The sequence below is a fragment of the Xiphophorus couchianus genome, chromosome 20 (genome assembly GCF_001444195.1).
Source record: "Xiphophorus couchianus chromosome 20, X_couchianus-1.0, whole genome shotgun sequence".
Taxonomy (NCBI): Eukaryota; Metazoa; Chordata; class Actinopteri; order Cyprinodontiformes; family Poeciliidae; genus Xiphophorus; species Xiphophorus couchianus.
Window position 1 is genome coordinate 8199983 of NC_040247.1, and position 25788 is coordinate 8225770.

The 25788-nt window shown below is 37.1% G+C and overlaps 1 protein-coding gene across 1 annotated transcript; it reads right to left on the reverse strand.

Moving 5' to 3' along the window:
- Positions 1-423: 423 nt before the first annotated feature.
- Positions 424-7347, reverse strand: LOC114135502 (tribbles homolog 2-like). The gene is made up of 4 exons (XM_028002839.1): positions 6786-7347; positions 3371-3655; positions 2964-3256; positions 424-2861 (listed from the first exon to the last, which is right to left on the reverse strand). Exons 2-4 carry the CDS (start codon positions 3641-3643, stop codon positions 2372-2374), a joined length of 1056 nt encoding a protein of 351 aa, XP_027858640.1. The 5' UTR covers positions 3644-3655; positions 6786-7347; the 3' UTR covers positions 424-2371.
- Positions 7348-25788: the final 18441 nt, after the last annotated feature.

Sequence of the window (25788 nt, forward strand, 5' to 3'; positions counted from 1 at the left end):
TAATTTTCTTTGCTAAAAATGTTTGCAGGAAATACATAATCATATATAGCAATATATTTATTATTTGTTTGTAGCATTTTTTGCTTTGGCTAATAGTTTAAACCATCATGAAAAAAATCAACCAAAACATCATCTTTGGCAACACTAGATCCTGATGACTGGATCAGTGGACTCAGCTTGATATCTATTCTAATACTGAGGTCAGTACTGGGTCCAAAACAGTAGGTTGGATCAGGCTCAAACTCTGCATTTTATTTTGCAGAGTCTTGTGGCTTTTTGTCATGCTGTTTTTAGAGTATCATTGGGCAAATAGCGATCTTATTTTAGTTGGGCTGTGTAGATGAGTATCCAACCTGTAGACCAATGTTGAATGGAAATTGTAGCCCAAAATATCCAGAAAAAAGACCCATTTTGAGACCAGAACAACTTTAAACAGCCTTTATTTATTCTGTCACAACTGAAAACAGAAATTGCACTGTACACTAAAACAAAAGGCATCAAGCTTGTTGGGTAGCGATTTTCTTCATCACTCACAGGAGGATGGCAAATTAGGGAATAATTGTCAAATTATTTCAAAATTGGACAATTTTGAAATAATTGTATTTGTATAGCATAGTATTTGTACAGTATTTTTTCCTTATTGTAAGTCAAGTCCTCAAAATACATCTTCATTGTCCTGAAATGTGATTAAGTGGCTAATCTACTCCAGGTTTTTAATGCAATCTGGACCATAAAAATGCCCAAAAATATATGTTTGATAGTGCTGCGGCTTTAAGAAAATAATGTTTCATTATTTATATTTTGTTCAGATTATTTCTGATCTAAAAAACTTTTTTTCTCTCAATACCCAAAGCATTTTTCGTGCAACTAAAGCAGAGTTTTTGCTAATTACCAAATTCAGTTTATTTACTTTTAACTGGATAAAACTAAATAAAAACATTGATTATCTGAAAACTAAAGACACATTTAAGTTGAATTAATTTTTCTGCTCAGCAACACACTCTTTAAAACAGTGAACAATTTTTGTAATGATCCTTAACAGGATTTATAAATGTAAACACTTGAAAGAAGTTCTGCCTCTTGAGGCGCCGCCTCCTTCAGAGACTCAAATCTAAATTTTGTGGTATTTTTAGGTGTTTTTCTTCAACACATTCAACTGACATCACTACATCAGTAAATGACGAAGCTCATTTTAAGTATTTGCAAAAGAAAGGATGTTTTTCTTTTGTGTGTTGAGCCAAATCTACCACTTCAAAACCGAGTTACAGAAAAGAAAAGTTTCCACACTGCATTGGTGTGCTTGTATGTTGTTAAAACCATGGGAGAGTAGCTGCAGTACAGATGGTTAGAAAACAAAACATTCTAATTCTTTAGATGAATGTCGACATGAGACCACTTTATCTCAAAGAGGCGGGGCAAAAGCTGAGACACAACTACAAACAGACGAAGGCACCTGAGGTTCAAGTAATCCAGGATCATACCAATGGTAGTGTTTATCACTTCATGTATGCACACATATGTAAAAAACAAAAAGACTTTTCACTGTGAGATGTAAGAACATTTTTAGAGAAATGTTTAAACCTTGAAGCTGGAATCTGGTTTAAGTTGCAAATTGATTGTAGGCTGCTTGGCCGCAAATGACTATGAACAGTTTCTAACAAAATGTTAGAAAAAATGTTATTGCAAAATAATGTATAAGCAAGTTTTGAAACTCACCAGCAGGCAGACGTGTACCGACATACTGAAGAATATCCTATAGTTATTTCAGAAGGATCAAATTATTGGTCAAGACAATTTAAACATCAAGGAAGAACACTGGAAAAAATAGATTAGGAACTGTGAAATCCCCCACCCCAAAAAAACAACTTTTTATGATCTCAAAGATATCTTGAGTGATTGTAACCTGAGAAAATGTGTAAGTTTGGGAAATCTAGTTTATGAAAATAAATGATATAGTTTTTCTTTGCTAAAAACTGAACTGCAAAGCAATGGGATTTCTCATGTAGTTGAAGTTCTTTAAAAAGATCAGCTGAGTAACTGATTAAACTAAAATAACCTTTTTCCATCAATCAGTTTCTTTCAAACGGCACAAGCATATTTCACAGCCACAATGCCGCGATTCATCAGGCCCAAACTGAGGAAAAGATTGTGGGATTCACCAAGAAAAAAAATTCCCAAGATTCAGCCTCTTTCATCATGTTGGTTAAAAAAATCTAATTATAAATAATGCAACTCTATGCAACGTAACAAAATTTACTAATGCTCAAATGTTTAGAATGGAACCACATCCAAGTGGTAAGTTACTGTTTGACTTGTGGCCAGGCAGTGTGTTATTGCAAATTCACACATGAAGATATAGTGTATAAACATTTTATTGTTTCTCAGTCCATGTTGGCACCACTTGGTCATCCTCCATCTGTTTGTTCTGCATTGCATTTTGGTTGTGATGCGTCTTGTGCACATTGTGGTGTTGCACACAGAGATTGGTGGTCAGCCATGGATGCATCAGCAGTTCGGATGCCTTCAGTCTCTCAGCAGGCAACTTCCTCAGCATGCAGCTAATCAGACACTTTGCCTGTGGCGACAAGCCACTGGGCAGGCTGAACACCCCGCGCCGGATCTTAGCGAAAAGTGCAGCTGGCTGCGTGTCCTGAAAAGGGTATCGTCCAATCAGCATGGTGTACAGAGACACGCCCAGGCTCCATACGTCTGCAGCGCGACCCGAGTAGGAGCCATTTCCGTTGTTGAGCAGCTCAGGGCCAACGTAGGCGGGACAGCCGTGTCTGTCTTTGAGGAAGTCGTTATCAGGGTTACCGTGGAGGACTACACTGTCGTTAAGGCCGAGCAGGGCGAGACGAGTCCTGCAAAAAACAAACAAAAAAACATTAACTAAAGTTCTCTTTTTTCATGTAGGATGCAGAACAATCATGGTATCAGCTATGCCACCTGAGACTGTATCCTACCTGTATTGGTCCATAAAGACGAATCGTCGCAGCTTCAGGTCCCTCAGGATGACTCCTCTATGGTGGCAGTGCACCACCGCATTCAGCATCTGAGCAAACAGACGCCCCGCCTCTTCCTCGTCCAGGCGCTTCCTGCTGCGCACGTATGCGTGCATGTCTCCATGGTGATCGGGCAGGAAGACGTACAGGTTGTCTTGACCGACCACCACATCTTGCAAATGGCAGATGTTGTCGTGTTTACCAATGCGCTCGTAGGCCGCCAACCGTTCCTGGAAACCCTGCAGAGGGAGAACCTGCAACCAGAACAGTCCATTACTTCAAGTACTAAAAATTACCACCAGATGTGTTTTGGAGAATTTCGTCATATTGCCACCACTACCAGCATTGTTAGTGTTACTCCATCTTACCTGACAGGTGTACTGCTTTTGTGTGCTTGTGTGTACGGCCCTATAGGTTTCCTCCCTTTCACAGCTTACAAACAGGAGATATGGTCCCACTCTGGATGGGGGCTGGCTTGGGCTGGACTTGGGTGCGGGGTTTGTTGGTGTGAGGCATGAAGATAGGCCACTGGCAGAATGGGATGTCTCCAGACGGGCGAGTTTGCATTTTGGTAAGTTTTCTTGAGGTTCAGCCAGCAGCCTCTTCAGACACAGCTGACTTCTGGTTGTTGCCACACCCATCCTCGGTTTTTACTGGTGAAGACAAGAGACATGAGATTTACTATTAACCAAAACATATTATTTTTCATACTGGTATTTTTGAGACATCGTCCTCTTCAACAAAAACCTGATGTGCAACGTGCAAAATATAATTAATATATTCTCAATAGAAATGCAGAACACATGGAAAAATGTGTAATATGGGTGCAAACTGGCTTTTTGGAATTTTTATTTTGGAATGTTGTGGCCCAAATATTGACAAATTCAAATCAAAAGACATGCAGGCAGCAATCAGCAGTTTTGATCAAAAATCCAATGTGCGCAATTTGAAAGATTTCAGAATTTTCATGGAATATTATTATTTTTTTTTTTAGATTAACTATAATCATATCGCCTACTATATTTTACATATTCTCTATAAAAATGTAGAATGGATTAAAAAAGATCACAAAATATTTTTAAATTGCTAAAATAAGTTTAAAGTTCCTGTTGGAATTCAAGGAACTGACAAAATCAACCAGCATCAGAAACCATCCAATAAATAGTTACTATATTGCAAAATTTAAATGATCTCATAGCTATTATTATTATTGATATAACACTAATGTATACATTTTTTTCTTACAGAAACAGGAGGTGAAACGGCATGCTTCTAACAGAGCGCTAAAATCAACACTAGTTCATATGTCAAATTTCCAATGCATGTTGCAGTCTTATCTTAAATGAACACAAAACTATTTTTTCTGCTTAATGTAATCAAGTATAATTATTTTCTCATAAATCGTTTGAGACAAAACACATTTGAGTGGATATTTTTGGTTATTATTAGGCTGATTCTTATCCTCACCTGTGCCCCAAATACACATCTTGTGCAGTAACAAAAATGTTGTCAAAATAAATTTTGACAAAATTTTCACCTGGGTGAAAATACTATTTAGTGACATATTAGATTTAATTTACCTGTGTTGAATAAAGCACTTTGTTAACTTATTCTAACAAACATATTTTTATTTAAATTTACATTAAAACTGCTCCCTGTTGCACAACAGCACCCTCTACAGGGGAAACTCTCACTGATTCTTTCACTAAAACCTCTACAGTGACATTTTCACATTAAGTAAAAATGATGTATTAGTATCACATCTAACTGTGTTCTGCATCCCTGCTGTTTACATGTTACACGGTCGGGTCTATAGGCTCTCCTGATGCAACTTCCTGTAAGCTGACAGGCACCACAGCTTTCAGATCGTTGCATCAGAGCAAAACAGTTTATAGTTTAAAAAGGCTTTAAGTACAGTCAACACCTACACGCATGCACCGCTAGGGTGTGGGTGTGTGTGAGTAAGTTTCTCATAACTTGTGGTCACCTTGGTGATACTTTGTGGAAACTGGCTGTGGGGCAACACTGCTTTCACTCCTGCTGAAACACCCTGAGTCACAATGTCACTGTGGCAACGTCATCCACCCACACACACATATACACACAGCAAATCTGGCCTTGTTTGACACATTTGATTGTGAAACTGTAGCTCAAAATAAAGCGATGGAGAAATCTCCAGAGATCTGACTGCTGAGTTATTCAGAAAGCAAAACCCACATGCAGAAACTTTGCACCATGTAACTTCTCATTTGGCATTTAATTCATTGTGGTGAAGACTGTAAAAGTTGCTGCCTCATAAATGGGTTTCCAGTGTAATTAAAACATGACTTAGACAAGCATTTTTGTGAAAATGCACAAAAAGCACACCAAGAACTGTCTGAGTATTTCTAAACACAACTTTCTTGTTTATCTCAATCCACTACTCAGTCAAAATTATGAAATGCCACAGAAAATTAAAAAAAAAAAGACTCCGCAACTAAAAATACTTAGGCGAGATTCATTCAAAGCACCATACTCATACATTTGCTGAAAGAATTGAATAATCCAAGGAAATAACCTGTTATAATGTTCTGGAAGATCTTATTTAAGAAGATATTTTCCACAGACCGGTTACATTCCCTTACTGTAGAAACAAACTATTTTAAATTAGAAATCTACTGCTTCACTTCATCCAAGGAAAGAAAGCAGAAGTGCACAAAATATTGAAGCAAAATCAGCATTGTTAGTATGTGCAATATTGCAATCACAAACATCTTTTTGGATATTTGGTTAAATGCATATTCATATTTTTCTGGTGAGGTGAACTGGTTTTAACTGCCCTTTCTGCCTTCATCTGATGTACATCTTTTGTGGGTAAGATGCTAAATCTAACACAGAGTGGTGGGGACACTCACTCTGTGTGTCATAAGGAAAGAAATGAGTCAGAAGCATGTGGCTTAATTCTAGTCAATATCGATAATACAACTTTTAGCAACAGTGTTATAATTTCATATTTTCCTAATATTTAACAGACCTTTAAGAATTCAAATCAAAACATAAACAAATATTTCAAATATAGACTCAGTGTTTTCTCACACTTTCTCACACTAAAATAAGCAGCAAAACAAAACAGTCAAGAAAATGTGTGCTGGTTTGACAAAGAGGCAAACTGATACTTGATTAATTTTTCTACAGCACAAACAGCACAGAAAATATAAAAAAGTGACATTTAGGCTAACTTTTTTTATTTGGTTTTTGAAAGTCAACGGCTGTACATAATGGATGCATTCAATGTTGGTTTAGGAGTCATCTGAGCATTGTTTCCACATGTTTCTATGTACAGAGCATGGAATCATCTTTAATATCACTGCAAATGGTGTGACTTAATGCGTCTTTAGACTCTTTGTGTTTTGTAGGCCTTTTAATCAAGCTACACTTATGGATTGATTTATTAAATAACAGCCAATGTGACTTTTCTTTCTTAATATAGCTGGAAAAAATAACAGTAGAAAAGTGCATGCTGAGTTGAATTTAAAAAGTTGAAGAGAATTGTTTTTGTTTTGTTTTGGTTCCGACTCACATTCAGCTCAATTGAATAATATTTAAATCTAAATAACAACAACAAGAAAACTATTTTTTGAAAAGGTGCTTTTGTTACCCACAAATTAACAACTCAGAGAAAATTACCTAATATTTAATATCTGACAATACATTTTCAACACCATTGTTCACTTCAGGATAAATATTTAAATACATTTTCATGCCACGAGCAGCAGTTCTGGTGGTCTCAGGTCAGTTTCCTACCTTTGAAATGACTTCAGGTGCGGACTGCCGGTCAACTCAGTAAAACCACTATGAAGACGGTTTTGGCCACTTGTCCGTGCAGCAGAGTTGCTAAACAAAGATCTGAAAAGCGGTCCTACTCTCTCCCAGCTGAATTCCGACTGGGACCAGTCACTATGACACTGGGAGAACTGGAGGTGACGTCTTTGCGCCTTCCTGCTGTTTCAGTTGCGCAACCTGTCGTTGGTCCGTGAGCTGGTGGTCGCTGAGTTTTATATTGCGCATTAAGTTAAATAAATGAAGATAATTTATCGACGGATAATTCCAATAAAAAAAAAAATTGCACTGAAATTGAAAATGAAACCTGTTGAGTCTTTGTTGTTATTTCCGAAAAAGGGCGTTCAAAAGCAGTCCTGCCCCTTTATCAGCAGAAAGCAGAATAGAGTCGGTCTAGTTTATTTCCCCGTCGCTTTCAGCTGACCCTGATGCTGGTTCTCCAGAACTTTCAGCTGGACTCTGGGGCTCCGACTGACTTCGGGTTTGTTTGGTTTCGTTGTTTCCTCCCGCGGTGGCGTCAACCCGGAGGGGCGGAGTTTCGATGTTGCAATCCACGGCAGGTCGGTCGTCAGACAGAGCCAATTTAAAGGGGAGCGGGGCATGCCTCACGTATTTCCGCTTGTCATCATTACTTATAAGTCACAGTCTAAAATTATCTGAAGTTCCCCAGTAAAACAAAATGGTGACATGTAATCTGGAGACTACATGTCTCCATATGTGTTGCTGTTCTAGTTTTTCTAGGTTTTGTTTTGGTCAACCAAGATTTTCAAAATGAACTCTGCGCATTAAGGTTGCGCAATTTTACATAATATTTCCAAATCAGAATGAGGATTTCAAGTATCCCGAATGAAATAAATCCTGCAGAATGATCTAAACACCATTTATTAAAAGTAAATAAAATGTTAGTCTTTTAAAAGGAAAACTGTCCTGGATTATTCTGATAAAAGTTAGAGTATCTGAAAGAGCGTTTAACTTTACAATGGTCTAAACACCAGATGGAGATATTTTTAACTTCTGCTGCAGTAGTTAGGTAGAACTATTTTAAAACGCATCTTTCAAGAACTAGATTCACCTTAGTATTATACAATAAGTTTTCCTTCAAGACTTCTGAATTACTGGAGATTATTTCCATTTAAGTCATATATTCAAAGTCTGAGCGTCGCGTGACATTTATTCCACTAGGGGCGCTGTTTTAGTCGACAAACCACAAAACAACGGTTACCTTTATGATGCAATGGGGACCTTGTTTGCACTAAGAAAGAAAAACGTACTATGTATTTATAGCTATAAAAGGCATCCAAAATGTGTTCATAAAACGATAGATAGATAGATAGATAGATAGATAGATAGATAGATAGACAGGAAATGTGGAATTGCATTTTCAATCATCTGTACCACAGTCCACTCATGTATGTGAATATTAGTATTGTAGCCTCAATGACCTTTAGCTGATTGCGAGAAGCTAACAAAACATTTGTTTACTTACAGTAAACAAAACCACATAACCTTTATGGAAAAGTTAGCAAAAAATATATTTACTTGTATATACAGTTTCACACCAAATATATTACATATCTACAATATGCATTAAACCACAAGAGTTGGCATACTGTTTTTTACCTTGTTTGTTTTGCAGCTACACCTGTCCCCCTTAGGTTGGAGATTTAGGCAAGAAAGAGACATTTTGACACACTGATGCATCCTCCCTTTTAAGCTGTCACTTTAGTACTGTATCAAGTAAAAATGACATGCCACAGCTGCATCGTGTACTGAAGGCTTCTGCTATTGATAACAATGAATAGCAGATGTACAATGTTTTTGTATATTAAGTGTACTAACTGGCATTATATGGGCTACACAGTGGCATGTTTAGTAGTGCCACTGGTTGTTGACCTCAATCCATCTATTAAGAACAGACCTTAATCTGCCTTCCGTCTGTAGTCGGAGCTTCAGGAGCTTCACCTTTGTAGCTCACATTAGGTACTGATTCTAGCAAAAATGGTAGTTTTAGTCACTGTAACCATTATACTCTCTGAAATAGAATTTAAAATACTTAACTTACATAACTATTTGACCCAAAAGAGTGTTCCTCTGTGCACATTTGTATTTGCCAATGTTTATTAATGTGTTAAAAATAATTTTCCATGTCCAAGTGGGAGTAGAACAGAACAGAAATGCCATTTTTTTGTTCCTCAGAGGGGAAATTTATTGCGTGTAAATGACACAGGCCTTGAAAGTATGAATCATTCTGATGTTACCACTGCAAATACTAGGTTAATAGATAAACTCATAAGTAAGTTTAGATATTCTGGATGTTGTACACAGAGTCCTTCCTGTATATTGCAGGTAGAGTAAAGGTAACTTCCCCCACCAACACTCCTCCTTTTACATTCTAGACCAGTGTTTCCCAACCCTGGTCCGCGAGGCTCACTACCCTGCATGCTTTAGGTGTTTCCTTGCTTCTGCGCAGGTGATTTCAATTGACAGGTGTTTACTGAACAGCAATCAGCTGAATCAGGCGTATTAAAGAACATCTAAACATGCAGAGCAGTGTGCCTTGACGACCAGACTTGGGTAACACTGTTCTAGACAATGTATATCAAAGACCTTTTTGTTGTCTTCGTGTTCAACAAATAATGCCAATGTAGAGTCAGTAGTGTGTTCATTTGTAGACCTTAGATAAAAATAAATTTGGAACCTGGGAAAGGCCAGATCATTTATACATTAAGATCCTTGGACTTTTCCCCCCTTTACTATGACTATATGCTACATGGCAGTACTACTAATAATTTAAGGTCATAAATCTACTAATTATCAGTTATTTATTATCACCTTTACTCTTTAACCTCATATTCTTTGTGTCCCATCAAATAAAAAATCACATAAAATATTAAAATATGTTCAATTTTAAGAATTATAAATCTTTCCTGGAACTGAAGGTTATCTTAAACTTAGGGTTAACTTCAGCCCTGGAAAAACCATGCTTCTATCTTATGTCAAATATTAGGTGTGGCAAGTAAGCGACTCTAGTTTGTATTGAGGTCATATTTGATTTGACAAACCTTAGAAGATTCTGCTGCTATGACCCAGACAGGCTTCAACCAAAGTATGTTTTATATTTCTTGGTGTGGAAAATTCTGGTTTTATTGTCAGAATGTTCAGAAGATGTGAGATCTGAGCAAAGTAGGACTCTCAAGGATTCTTTGGTGAAATATATGTATATCAAAGCTTGGTTCTCATTTACGCCTTCCATGGGAATTATTAAATCCATCAGGTCCTGACACGGTTCCTTCAGGGAACAACATGTGTCACACATACAGGCAAGTCTGTCTCATTTTTCTGGTTAAACATTATTTTCTCAGGATACTTGAACCAATCAGTTTCACAGAAAAGCACAGCTGCTCTAATGGTAGCTGTACTCCCATTTTTCTGCATGCATGTTGACTTTCTCGTTTTACAGGAAAGAAATTGTGCAATCTTGAAGAGTCAGAATGCGTTTTCAGGCGTGTTGTCATTTTTCTTTGAGCTGCCATTTTGAAGCGTTGCTCAAATATATCTTAAATACTTCAAAGTGACTTCATTAATACCCATAGGTAGATTAATCTAGCAGACAAAAGAAATGAGCATCTGATAGAAACAACAAGCGAGGAACAAGATGTTTTCTTTTGTTGCAACCAATATCAGTGGACCGAGTTCACTCTGCTGCTTGCTTTTATTGAATGTTTTGCTTCTAATGATAGTTGCATAGCCTAAAGTAACTGGAAATGTTACTTTCCAGTATGTTACTTTCCAGTAACATTTTGTGCACACAGTTGTGCACAACTGTGTGCAAGTTGTGCATCAAATCACAACTTGCACACAGTACCATGTGATTTGATGCCGTCAATCTAAAAGCTCAGACCAGCCCACATTAAAACATATTAAGGTGCATGATGCTGAGTTAAAATGTTATTTATTCAGTTAATCAATTCCAGTTGAAAAGTCTGTCTTACATAGGTAACTGGCCTACGCAAAATCTAATGTTTGCTGTAGAGTCTCTGTACTTTTCTTCAAAATCTCTTTTTCACCAACTTCTGCATCACTTTGATTGGAATGGAGGTGATCTTTCTCATCTTTGTTTTTCAAATAGCCCAGTATTTTCAGTGTGCAGTTTAGGTCTGGCCATTCAAGCACAATGATGCTGTGATCATAAACCAGGCATTGGTATGTCTGGCACATGGTACAGCAGGCAGATGTCCTTGTGAAAAAGGAAATCAGCATTTCCATAAATCTTGCCAGCAGATGTAAACATGAAGTACTTTGAAATATCCTGGCGTATCACTGCAGCTTTTCACTTGATAAGACAAGTTGGACTGAGTGAGTTGTCAATGACTATAGGACAACTGTCAAGTCAGCAGACTTTCATTAGATTGTGTCATCCAAAATATAACATTACTGCAATAAAAATACCTTTGCATACCAAAATTCAAATTTTTTGAGATAACTAAGTCTTAATGATCCAAATCAGTGCAGCCTCTTAAAATGTTTAACTGCATGTAATGAAGCTTTAAAATATGTGAGCTTCTCTTTTTGAATTGAATCACTAAGATAAATTAATAATCCAGTTCTATTTTGATTAATTGGGATGCACTGGAATAATGCTGCTGTTCTGCCATAAAGAATTCAAATCTAAAATCAGGATCAATAGGGTGAAGTTAATACGCTGCTGCCATATAGACAACCAATACAACAGTCCAATAAAATAAACTCTCATCTTTTTAGCTTTAAGGACTTGTTCTGTAAAAAAAAAAAAAAAAACAAGAATACATGAAACAGTTGACCATGCATCAGGAGAGCATATGATCAATAATATCCATGAACAGTTTAACCTTCAAGAGTTTGGCTACATTAAAGTGTTTTTTTTCTATTTGTTGCAATGTTTTGCACAGATTAAACAAGTTAATGTTGGTGTTTAGTTTTTTTCTTTTTTCAGTTGCCAGGCTGCAATTTTCCATGTTGCAAAATTTAGGTGTTCATAGATTTGTATTTTTTTATTTTTTATTTTTTGTAAATGCTTGAAGCATCAACATCTTGTTTTTAGGCAACTTCAAAAAAAGATCCTAGCGCTGAAAGCAAAATCAAAGCAAAAAAAGAAACAAGCACACAGCTCCAAAATATCAACCAAAAGAGCTCCTCACGATGGGCAAAACATCTAGAGATTTATGCAATCCTTCTTCCTTCTACGAGAAGTACAATTCAAACATCAGTACAGAAAGAAGTTCTGAACTTTCCTCTAGGAATTCCTACAGAGGGTAATATGGCACATTAAAACTGTTTTATTTTTTATGAGTGCTGATGCCCCACTGTTTAACTTAAAAGAAATATATATATTTGAAGGTGATGCAACGTTGAATTGTATGACATTAAAGTGGTATTGCACATTTGGTGTTCTCATTTCAGATGCATAGTGTTGCTCTACACAGAATAAACCGCATAATATCTGACAATTTGTTCCTTGACTGAGTCAAACCTGAGGTGTAAGCCTGTTCTTGTTCTTGTTTGTTTCAGCAAATCACACTAAAGCAACAGTGGAAAATTTCATGACACACTGTGCCTACATGGAGCATCAAGAAGAGAGCCTTCTTTGTTTGATCTATTTTTACTGCTAATGTAAAAGAATTGAAATATACATTTTTAATGCAACTTGTGCTCATTTTGCAGCCAGCATGAGCCAATCACACTTGCACAGATGCACATGTAGGTGAACTTGTCCTTTAATCCCAGCAGGAGCCACAGACAGACATCTGCTCCACCACAGGTAACACGGTCACATCTTCATTATGCAGATTTCCTGTGTGTGCGCGCTGACCTCTGGCCTCTACATCTGTGAGTGTGTGTGTGTGAGACCAGCTCTGCTGATTTGATGCGACAAGCGAGGAGCTTTACTGACCTGGTTACACACTCACACTACACACACACTATTGCAGCAGGTTATCTCCACATGGTTAGCGTGTTTTTACGCCACATGATGAAATATTGAAGAAATAGAGTAGGAGGAACACAGTGCGTGTATGCATGTGTGCTTGTTAAACTTTACTGTCTCTTTCATAACCGATGTGATGAAATCAGAGGCCAAGTGTCTGACTCAACTACGGCCTGCCACGGGAACACACACTTACTGGGAGCAACACTTGCTTCGTGTGCACACACACTCAGAACACACATATTTGTTCACAATCTTCTTACACGTGCTGCCCTAATTGTCAGGGTTATCACCTGCTTTGCACCTGTGCTGCTGACACGGGGACGTTTTGATCTCCACCTGAGTCTGCAGTCTGTCACTCTGTGTACGTATGTGTGTGTGCTTGGTACAGCGTTGAGCTTCCTGTGCATCCACCTGCTGTCTGGCTCCGAGTCTGTTCTGGTGGTCTCTTTCTGCTCCTCTCTGTGTTTCGCCTCAGGGCATCCTGATCCGTTGAGCCTCGGGGAAACGCTCAGTTTAAAGTTTGGCTAACAGTGGGAGTTTAAGAAACTGTTAAAGCCCCGGGGTGGGTAAGCGATGAAACACCCTTGAGCATGTTCTGTGCCTGGGCTCGCTCACTCTGTGGTCTGAGCTAAGTGCTGATTATGTTTGACAACTTTGCTCATATTCCAGAGGTGAAGCATTCATACAGGTGAACTTTCCCAGAGCTTATCTGCTTTTATTAAGTCACATGATAGGAAAACATTACTTGTTTTTTTTTCCATGCATTGTTTTCAATATTAATAATCAAAACTCACCCATGTACTTTATGTAAAACAACTTGTTGGAAGACCGTAATTATGCTCAGGAAAATATTTTTACAACCACTGTTCTTGAAATGTGCATTAATTCACTCACTTTAACACTGCTGCCAAAAAAAGGTGATTTTTATTTTTATTTTTTGAAACCCATCATTCAGCATCTACATAAATTATTAGAAAAAGACTAATCAGACAAAAATCAATTAAAGGAAACTTTTCTTTTTTAATGTAATGTCATTTGTTGCGCAATTTAGTTTTCTGTTTTCTGAAATCAAAGGTGACTTTGGTGCTTTGTGGACAAAGACCAGTTTGTGTATAGGAAAGACGCATGGATGGCTTTCATGGCTTTCATGTGTTTGCATCATTTATGCATCTGTCTCCAGATATGGCTCTTGTTGAAAATATAAAGCACATTCATGATGTGGAGAATCAGAAAGCTGCTGCAGCTAAAATCTTTTGATCAACAGGAGTGGACACATATGCCTGCTGTGAAAATTGGAACATTACATAAAAGATTGGTCTTATTTACATCTTATTGGCATTATAAATTTTCATGATTTCTTTCAAAAACATACATTTTGATTAAACTTAAATATTTGTTGCCTTAACAAATAGACAACAAATATTGTGGTGGGGTAATTGTTTGTTTTTGTGAGTTTGTTTTTATTGATCTGTACAGCACTTGGAGCTGCTTTTAGTGTGAAGGGTGCTTTTTATATAAAATTGATTGATTAATTAAATATTGATTGAATACTGTATTGAATGTATTTTACCCAACTTGTTATCCAACCCTAATCTCAGTTTGTCAATGAGAAATTATGAGGGTTCATCTGGAAGCTGAAACTATCTGGGTTAAATAATTTTTAACTGTCTGTTGAAGAGCATCAATGACTGACTCATTGATCAATTGCTTTTACACTGCTTTTATAAATGTTTGCCAATATTTTCTTTTTCGGTCAGCTGGGAGTCTTTTAGTTTTGTTTTTGTTTTGTTGTTTTTTTACATGAGACTCTCCCCTGGATGCCACAGCCTTTTTGCTAAAGCTGAATCATGAAGTCTGACTTCACCTGTTGATGATGCATTCTTGCAGTAATCTTAGTTGGCTGATTAAAACTGTTTCATGTTTTCTCAATTTGTGGATTGTGACAGCATCAGATATTAGATGCAGCTCTCATACTGAAAGGACTGATTTTTAAGTCTCTAATTATATCTATTGAACCAGAGAAGAGTTTGAATCCCTTCTGTTAAAAGTAAATTCAAACACAACAATAAAGATATTGTTATGTGGTTATTGCATACATTAAAAAGAATAATATTTATTCTAGCTTTAAATACATTTTCAAATCTAAACTTTATGGCACATTAGAAAGAGATTAAAGGACCTGCTTCAGGTTTTAGCATCTCATAATATTGACTTCTATTGCAGCCTTCTGTTTGTAAAACGCTTTTATTTGTTCTAGTAAAATGTTCCCGACTACACAGCACTTGGCTGCTTGACAAAACAAATCAGAAAAGCCCAGATTATAATGAAAGGAGGCAGTCAGTGCATACAGATACCGTACCATTGCTATCTGTCATTGTTTGTTGTTACAGAACATCACAGCACAAAACTTATTAAAATTTTTTTTTCCTGTTGCAATAAACCTGAACTTGTCCCAGCCTGTCCCTGGAACATGCGCACACACATGTACACGCAGAGGTCACCAGGGATGATGTAAAACTGAGATAAGAAGACAACTAAATACTGTGTGTGTGGGGGTGTGTGTGTGCGTGTGAGAGAAAGACACAAAGAGAGGGAGAGAGAGAGAGAAGGGGAAAAAGAGGGTTAGCTATAAACACACACACTGAGGCCAGCCTGGGATTGTCTTCGTGATGAAACCAGCAGTAATGTCTGTTGTCGGCATGACGACTCCATACACCATCCTTTGTGACATGACTGCTGTGCGTGTGTATATTTGTAGTTAGAGGATGGATTCAACCTTTGACCTGGACATTGTGACCAGAGAAAATAGCTTGTTCAGTTGCTTCTCAGAGAAATCTGAGCTTTAAGATAAACTCTATGTGAAAGTTTGGACTCTTTTCTGTTACCGGAGACACCAATCAAGTATGTTTGATTCAAGCTTATGCATTCCTAAAATAGAATTGCATAAGGTTTTGAATCGGTTTATCAATAGTTAAATTATGATGGAAAATTTAAGTTAAACAAACTCAACTTCTTAACATATGGATAAAATATTGTTTTGTTTTGTTTAGTAATGTGACAGCTTGTGGTGCACATTGTAGAATACATAATACTTTGAAAAACATGATTATAAATGTTCAAGTCTAGCTCTGAAGCTTAATTGAACCTCTTAATTGAAGAGAAACTTAAACCAGAGGTTTAAAAATATATTGAAGAAGAAAATCCTGAAGGAAAAGGTCTGGCTATCAGTTTATGCTGTTAAAATCAAGTGGGCTTATGCGGGAAGATAATAATTTTAAGGATTCTAACAAGTCCATCTTTGAATGGCTAAAAGAAATTAAACAAAGAACTTAATTCTGATGTTTATACTAGAAGACTGTCCAATGTGACTGAGTTAAGACAATTCTGCAAACGCTAGTTCACCAAAATTCCTCCACAGTGATGTAAAACATTTATTAGAGTTATTGCAAACAATAGTTGAGCCAGTTATTAAGTTTAGGGAGCGACCGCTTTTTTTCACATCCTGATGGGTTGGTTGGGGTAGCGTTTCTCCCTAATTAAATACCAGAGTTAATAAAAAAAAAATTCTTTCAGATTGTTTTATATGATAGCAGTTATTTTCATAATCTGATACATTTCAGAGAGAAAGAAAACCTAAAATAAAAGAATCTGTAAGGATAAATACTATCAGAGTGCATCGTATTTATGTCTAATATACTCTTAACTGCATCTAACATAGACAAATCGGTCATCATCATATACAGTTTGACAGCGTTCTGCTTTCTGAACAAAACAAACAATTTTTAAAAAATGAGCATTTAATGTAAACTAAATAAATGTTGAAGATCTACCAATTTCTTTTAAGTGATAAATAAGGTGAAGTTTTTAAGAAGTAAAGACAAACGTGAAGAGGAACATATAGCTTCATAAACTAAAACATAACATCTTTACGTTTCATGTTATAAAACCAAATACAAAGAAAATGCCTGCGCTCCAGTCAAGTTTGTCTGAGACATTAAATCAACCAAAAGGAGCTCTGTGAAGCGTCTCACTCGCTTCTCAGGTGTGTTGCATCAGGAGCTAATTAGGAGTCTGACTCTTCCTCTCATGGGACCATCAGGTCTCTCGCTCATTTACCAAAGTAAAACATGATCGCTGGATGAATAACAGCGAAGACGGGGGCTTGATGTTTATTTTAATGATCAAGATTAAGGCACTGGTGTTTCCACGAGAGAGCCGCTTCGGTGAATCTCTGGTGAGGATGTATTTTTAAAGCAGACTCACTTTGTGTGTGTTTCATTATAATTTCATTTCTGTTTAGAGTGATTTAATGCTGTGGAAGCAGGTCTTCATTTGCAATGTTTCCCCATGTTTTATTTATCAATACATGGTTATACAAAATTTATTTGATTGAAATAACATTTAGCAGGGGACCTTTATGAGTTATTTGTGTGCAAGTCTGATAGAAGGACGAAAACTGAGTTTAGTGGAAAACAACTTTCAAGCAATAAATGCAATCAGGCTTCCAGACTTGACCAAATTACTTCAAACATCTGAACTGTGAAATGCCGCAAGCATCAATCATTTTAGCAGGTTTGACCTTATCCGCACAAAAAATAAACACTGTCTGAGTGCTAAAAGTGAAACGATCAATATGTCACTTGTCCAGTCAAGGTTCAATGTAAAGAGCTAGATTAGGCAGCAAATGAACATTGTGGCCTTAATATAATAACAAAAATAGGAATGCATAAGAGTTGAATCAGTTTATCAAAAGTTAAATTGTGATTGTTTGACAACTGGATCAGAACATGTCTCAAAACTCTAGCGCTTGTGTGTTGTTCTTGATCAGCAATGGTGAGCATCTATCAAAAGTATTGCAAGGAGGGGATGAACCAGCATCCCTTCCTTCCTCATCTGGGAGCTCATCTGTTCTAACAGATGAGCTGAAGTACCTCAGATTTCTGAAGAAGATGTAATTTTGCTTCTGTTAGACAAAAGGTCTAATTGACAAATGTTAAGAGTATGCAATCAATCAATCAATCAAATTTTATTTGTATAGCACATTTCAGCAGCAAGGCATTTCAAAGTGCTTTACATCATTACAAACACAGAAACACAATGCAACATAGAATCAATGATCAAAACACGACATTTAGTCAGGTTAAATTTGTAATTGATTACGTTTCAAATACAATCCTAAACAGGTGGGTTTTTAGTTGAGCATTAAGTCAAGTTCCATCAATAAATTTGTAATTGATTACATTTCAAATACAATTCTAAACAGGTGGGTTTTCAGTTGAGATTTAAAAGAAGTCAGTGTTTCAGCTGTTTTACAGTTTTCTGGAAGTTTGTTCCAAATTTGTGGTGCATAGATGCTAAAAGCTGCTTCTCCTCGTTTGGTTCTGGTTCTGGGGATGCAGAGCAGACCAGAACCGGAAGACCTGAGAGGTCTGGAAGGTTGATACAACAACAGCAGATCTTTAATGTATTGTGGTGCTAAGCCGTTCAGTGATTTATAAACTAACAACAGTATTTTAAAGTCTATTCTTTGAGCCACAGGGAGCCAGTGGAGGGACTTTAAAACTGGTGTTATGTGCTCCATCTTCCTGGTTTTAGTGAGAACGCGAGTGTTACTGGCACCAGACCTAGGGGAATCTGAGCCAGTATCAAGCGGTGCAAAGGCACATGAATCCTTTGCAACCAATTTCTGTGGATCACAGAGGAAGCGAGTTGAAACAACGTTACTCTGGCAGAGCTCGTTTATTCTGAGCCGCGCATTTTCAATTAAACCACAATACAATTCAAATGCAGTCAACAACATCCGGAGTTTCCAAAAAGAAATAAAATAAAGTAAAATAAAATAAAATCCTCAAATAAAATAACATAATAGCAAAAGAAATTAAGAAAATCTAATCCTAAATTAACATATCCCAACTGAACAAAACATTCCATCTACAACACACAGTAAACACCAACGTTTGTCAGTTACAACTGTTTTTTTTAACGTTTGTCAGTTGCAACTGTTTTTTTAACGTTTGTCAGTTACAACTGTTTTTTTTTTTTTAACGTCTGTCAGTTGTAACTGTTACAGCGGCCACAAAAGAGATCAAGCCCACCACAAATAAATACACTGTTATAAGAAACAAAAATATTATAATGCTACGCAAACAATACTGACCGATCAAGTGATATAAATAAATTTAAAAATCCCCAAGGCTCCAACAACAAAAAGCAAGCTACACGCCGACACAGATCAACGGCAATACAAAACTTTGCAAATTATACATGTAAGTTATACAATAGACTCTGAAATTAATCTTTATATATGTACAGATCATTTTACATGGCTTATGAGAGTGGCCTTCTATCTTACCTGTGGATCACAGAGGAAGCGAGTTGAAACAACGTTACTCTGGCAGAGCTCGTTTATTCTGAGCCGCGCATGCCCAGACCCAGGAAACTCGTTCTCCTCGCTAGACCCACAGCGGCGCGAGAGCGCCCCCACTGGCAAGAAGACACACGCACACAACAAACACGTCTACACACACAGGAAAAAAACAAAGACAAAAGACAAGACCAACTCCGATAGAAAAATAGGGGGTGTATTTTCTATTTATTTATTGATTTTTTTAAACCTTTTTTTCTCAACACACTACACGAGCAGCAGCATTCTGGATCAGCTGCAGCTGTTTGATTGATTTGTTGGACAGACCTGTGAAGACGCTGCTGCAATAATCAATACGACTGAAGATGAACGCATGGATGAGTTTCTTTAGATCTGGCTGAGACATTAGTCCTTTAATCCTGGAAATGTTCTTCAGGTGATAGAAGGCTGACTTTGTAACTGTCTTTATGTGGCTCTGGATGTTCAGGTCAGAGTCCATCACTACAATACATCACAGTTTGTCACAAATGGGGCTTTTGCAATGAAATACAACTGAAGAAAAAATGTCCACTATTTCATAAGATTTGCAAATATTGAAAAATTATTTACATTCAGAAGAAAAAGTTCAATGAAGAAAAAGTAAAAGAACACCTGAGACATTAAAGTATTTAATCAATAAAATAGACACACAGACACAAAAGTACAAATTTTACCCTAATGTCGCTTTAGAAAATGAGGGACTAGTTACTTAGTAAACAATCAGAGTTATGGAAATCTAAAGCCAAATTGATTCAGCATGAAAACACTAAGCTTAGAACAAATCTTACCATAATTTATACATCAGTGAATTTAGATTTATTTTGTAAAAGTCATTATCTGTTTTTAGTAATAGTGTCTTGACATATCAAAAGCCGCCAAAGTAGACTGACTGACTTTTAACCATGATATGGGCAATATAGTTGCATGCCCACAAGGCAGAAAAAAAGGTATTAGAGTTGTGCTACACCAAGATGGCGATGTTTACTGATGCTTTAATTCTTCTTTGGGAGTGTGAGTAAATACTTGGTTGTGTGTGGGGGTGGCAGAAGGAGTGGCATCACAGGGTGCCATTAATGCAAGAATGCTTGAACTCATTTTGACCCTCCCTCTAACAAACAAAAGATTAATATTTTGCAACTGACACACAGCTGGACTTCTCATTTTTCATTTCAATTTTTCAATTATTTTAAGTAAAATTTTTTCATAATATGAATTTAACACTAAAGTTGTAAATAAAGTGCTTTACCTGCCTACATTTTAAACAGTAAAGTGTATTGTCATGACAGCAAAAAAGAAAGTTTGATGTGTTACAAATCAAAATAATGTCAATATCATAAAAACGTAAAAAAAAGAAAATTTTTTTATGTCTTAGCTGTGTTAAAATGTATCTTTGTGAGTCTGTGTCCATGGTTTTGTTGCTCTCCTGTGCAACCATCGAATGCAACTTGAGGCAATATCCTACGCACATGCAGACACACACACACATTTGCCCATCCGCCTCCGACTGAAACAAACAAAACAAACAAACACGCACTCCCTCCATCACCATCCGTCTGCTTTCTGCCGTAACGAGGTGCAATCAACACGCAACGCTGACCAACACACATATGCACACAAACTGAGGCTTGAAGGATGAAGTCAGCCTCTGATTGCAGAAGAGTTACAGAAGTGTTGACTTGTGTGTGCGTTGACCTCATACAGACATGATGTCACATCTAAAATGGTTGCATTAACAGCTGCAGAAGTTTTTACTTTAATACACTTTGAACTTTCAAAAATGTATACAGAACATGTCCTTAAAAGTAATGATATACTTTCCTAAATATATCAGTTCCCCTCCTCTTTATTTCACTTTTTTTTTTTAAATGATGCATTACAGCTTTTTGCAAAAAGTACTTCAGGGAGTTAAAAACATTAATGTGAAATGAAAAGGCTTAAAAGTATATCAGAAGAACACTGAGGTCTTAATATTCTGAACATTTCTATCCACGTCTAGACAGCAGTAAAAGTAATTTTCATTTTATGATAAATTCACCCCACCTAAAGGCAGCCTAATCAATAAAAGCACAAAAGTTTGAAGTTCAATGATGCCAAGATTTAAATTTATCTTGCTAAAGTCACCAGATCGTGCTAAATCTGATGTCAGTTACATTCAACAACACAGAATTGCTAACTGAGGCCCTGATTAAGCAGTGTTTAGAATAGCTGTTGCAGTATGTTCAGATAGCTTTAAACCTGGCTCCAACAAGGAGACGCTTTTGAACACACTGAATGCTTCAGCAAAGTGTTTCTGTTCTAAACCAGCCCAGTTATCTCACACCTGCTGGCTCCTAAGTGTTTTTGTGTGAGTGTGTGCGTGCCATTGAGATCTGTGAAGAATGTCAGCATGATGTAAGACACACACAATCGCCAAAGTGATGACGGATCAGTGGAGAATTCCTGATTCTGACAATCAGACATTGAAGAAGTGCAGAGAGATAAGACAGAGTGTTAACTGAGTCGCAACACCTTGACATCACAACCTCAGACTTGGCTGTGATGTCAGCACCTGGCTGGTTTATTTTTCATCAGGTTTGATGTGGTGCTGATAAGAAGGCATCTGTGTCATGATTGTTTACACGCATGAGGAGCCACCTTCAACCACCAGAGGGAGACAAACCCAGCAAACTCGTCTGCAGTAAACTGTTTTGAGCAACACTTAGAACTTCTGTATAATACTTGCAAAGACACATTAGCACATATTATGGTCTTCTACATAGCATAGTTTCTCTTCAATCAAGCTGTTTGCTCCATGTGTCAATGACAGGACTGTGCAGGTCACCAGAATCAAACACAACTTTCATTCTTAAGGGCAATTAAGAGTTAGCCTCACATGCATGTTCTGAAACATCCAAACTCACTGAGAAACTCCCCTGCTTAGAGCCACTTCTTATTGTTCTGCAAGTGCTTCTCAGCAGTGCAACCACTTTTCAAAAATACACGGCAAAACATATGGAAAAAAATATCGTCCTGAGCAGTTCTCTACTGTGGCGATCAATGGAGTACTGTGAGCTCTCTGTCATGTTCAAAGAACCAATTTCAGAGGGTTGTGACCATTTGTTTTAAAGTTTGTGCTGAATGCTGCATACCTTGTTTGTAACTAGTGGGAATTATGTATGCCTTTCTGAGATTTCAAACCAGTCGGCCTATTATCCTCTGACACCTGACATCTAGGAGGGATGTTTTATCCACACAACAGTTGTGCATCTTCTTATTTCATACTAGCATACATTATTAATAAAATCTGAGAGGGGGGTGTATGTGTAAACCACATAAGATCACCAGGTCCAGAAATATTCAGAGTATTAATACCACATGTTCTTCCTGTGTATGTGTAAATTTTCCCAGGGTGCTTCAGCTTCCTTCCACAATTTCACAAACAAGCATATTAGGGGAACTGACCTCTCTAAGTTGTGGCTGAGCATCAGTTTTTGCATGCTTACTGTCCTGTGATGGACCTGAGGCTCGTTGTACTTTGCGCTTTGCCCATTGACAGTTTAGGCACCCAGATAGGTACCATCCACCTCACAACTTGCACAGATTGGGGACGTATTGGAAATTGTCATGCAGAAAGAAATCTGTTTTTTATGATGTAGTTAAGGCTTACTTTTTCTTCACTTTGCATAATCATACCTTAAATACGTTTCTGTGAAGACAAATCTTTTCATCTATCTTTGTTTACTCTTAAAGAAAACTTTTTAAACCTCCTGGCTGCAAATGCATAATACAAAGCAGGATTGCATCTACTGAGATCACATACAGTGTCTAATTTGGTTTTAAATATTACAGTAACAATTGAAGATGAAATGCAGTTTAACTCCAGAGGATGTCAGTAATAGACTGCTATGGTCTGAAACTGTAAATTTATAGAGGAGTAGAAAGCGGCCAGCAGGCATTCAGACTTGTGACTGTGAGAGGATAGTCACAAGTCATTGGCCGAAAAGGCTTTCTATGTAATATTTGTAAGAAGATGCAGGGCCTTAGGAGTGGTATTTTAGACAAGACGAGTGGTGGAAATTATTAGACAGATCACAATGCTTCACAGTACTGTGTTGTGTTTTAATATCTGCAGCTTGAAAAATTAGCAAATAACCATTAGCATTTGTACAGATATGTTTGTTTTATGTATTTCCTTTACAGAAGAACCTTTAAAATAAGACATCTAAGAAATATGAAGAGATGCCTTACCTGAGACTCTAGAAACTGTAAAACAGCCACCCAATATAAGAGATAAGGGAGACAAAAGCCAGATGAACAAACTGACTATTCACCACCGAACCAGCTAAGATGTATGCTTAGGGCAGGGTCTGGTCATGATCCACATATAATAGCTCAAGAAGCTGACTTCTCTGCAGGAGTTTCCTGTCAGCAACACAAATTAACCATCTGCAGAGGAATGAAGCCCACTTTGAAAGGCTGACTGAGGGCAGAACAGTAATAATAATGAAAGATCCCCAGAAGGAAACAATCCATCACACTTTTGGTCAATAGCCTGTGTTTCCATAATGAAATCTCCTGTCAGACATCATGGTGACCGAGATAAACAGACACATGGATCAATACATGAAAGGCAAAAATGGCATTGGTAAAACAGAGGAGTCAAACACCAGCTTCTGGTGTTTCAGACCAGTGACTCAAGACTGTTCTGTCAACTGGACAAACAGACCTGTGCACTGCCAACTTCAAGTCAACTGGACAAATCTCAATCAAATGTGGCCTATAGACCTGACCTTCCTTAGCAAATTGATCCACAAGACTGGTTATGGATATGATAATGGAGAGAACCTCCTGCAAAAAGAGGTTCATATTTTCCCCCAGATTATAATCAAGTTGGTTGATTAGAGATACCAACTTTGAAATGGGACAACCATTCAGATCAGGAGGAATGAACTCTATGCTCCTAAGCCTCTCTAAACTTCCTGTGACCAAACCATCACCTCAGGGTCTATAGCACCTCTCTGATTAGTGTCTCATTAGTGTTAATCACTAGATTTTTTTCCTAGCACACACTCACCAGAGCGATAATTTGGATGAACTCTAGATTTTGCTTCACATGATTGTGTCCAGCCCTGAGCTTTGTGCGTGACCTTGCTAAAAGACGTTTACCCTCACAAGATGACATATTATGTGTTCATGATTAGTTTTCCCACCCAACTTTTCTTTTCTTTTTCTTTGCCATTGTTCCAAAGGATTTATTTGTGATTTTAGGGATTTTCAAAATCAAATCACTGACAAAGTGGTAGGAAGTTAAAAAAAATCTTGTCAGAAATCCAAACACGAGGAGACATGTGAACATCAAATTATACAATTTCTCTTCCTGATTATGCTCTCAATGCTAGTAACTTTAAACTCTTGATAGGAAAAACGTGATCTTATTGTACTCCAACATGAGTACAGTTTATCTGAAATAGTAAAAATTTCACCATGAGCTCCATATTTCTCAGTTAATTTCTTTGAAAAACGAGGAGAGCATCCAGATGGCAGATTATAATGCAGATATCATTTAAAACTTGGGGATGCATTGATTTGTGAATATCAAATTTACTTATGCCTCAAAAAGCACTTTCATCAATAGTAAAGGAAGTCAACATGGATTTTTTAACTTTTTTTTAACCTTTTTGAAGTTTTATGTCTTATAAAGTGATGAACGACTGTAAAAGAGACAAATTTAAAAAGTTTTTGAGGTTTCACATAATAGTCTGGAAAGTTTATGAATCAGCAGTCTACATATCGAGATGTTTGTGTCGGGCCTAGTTTCACTTCAAGATTGCAGATGAGTTATTGGTGGCTGGGTTTGGGAGAGTTTTTTATTTGGTTGCATCAAAACTTTAAACAGATGCATGATTTGACCTGATGGTGGCATTGGATAAAAAAATGTGTGACTTTATGTAATTTTTATGGTTATCAGTTGTGGATTTGTCGAGACATTTCACTTTAAAACCATCAATACCTCTCATACATTAAATCTGTTGCAAAAAAATAGTTTTACCCAACAATAAAACATCATCCAGCAGTTTTTGAGACATTTCAGTCAGATGAACTGGTTTACTGATAAGGATACAGACCCTGCATTGATCAATATTTATTACAGCACATTACTCCCCTTGTTAGTTGATGTTATATAAATAGTGTCAGGAAAGTTACTCCTTTATATTCACATGTTTTGTGTAAATTACAATATATCTAACAATAAGCTTTTAAAAACATTGTTGTGCCTCACAGCTTAAATAGCTATAATGAAAAACACAGAAGTAACTTTTGTATGTCATATATGGCCAAGAATGCCAGATATCTAAAAGACGTTTAAATGAACGAGAGCACATTTCTGACATTCTGCCCAAGTGAAGGTATGCAGTAATGGTGAGCATTCAGCAGAGCATTAAACACTGAGGAGCACAAATCAGTAGTCACAACAGGTTAATCCAGTTGTATGCAGTGTATACTTGCAGTCAGCTCTTTACTGCTATTAAAAAAGCCTTGACAACAGAACTACCTATGGAAGTTTTCCTGTTTGCAGAGTCCTGTCTGCATGCATAATTTTGGAAAGTTGAGGGAAAGTA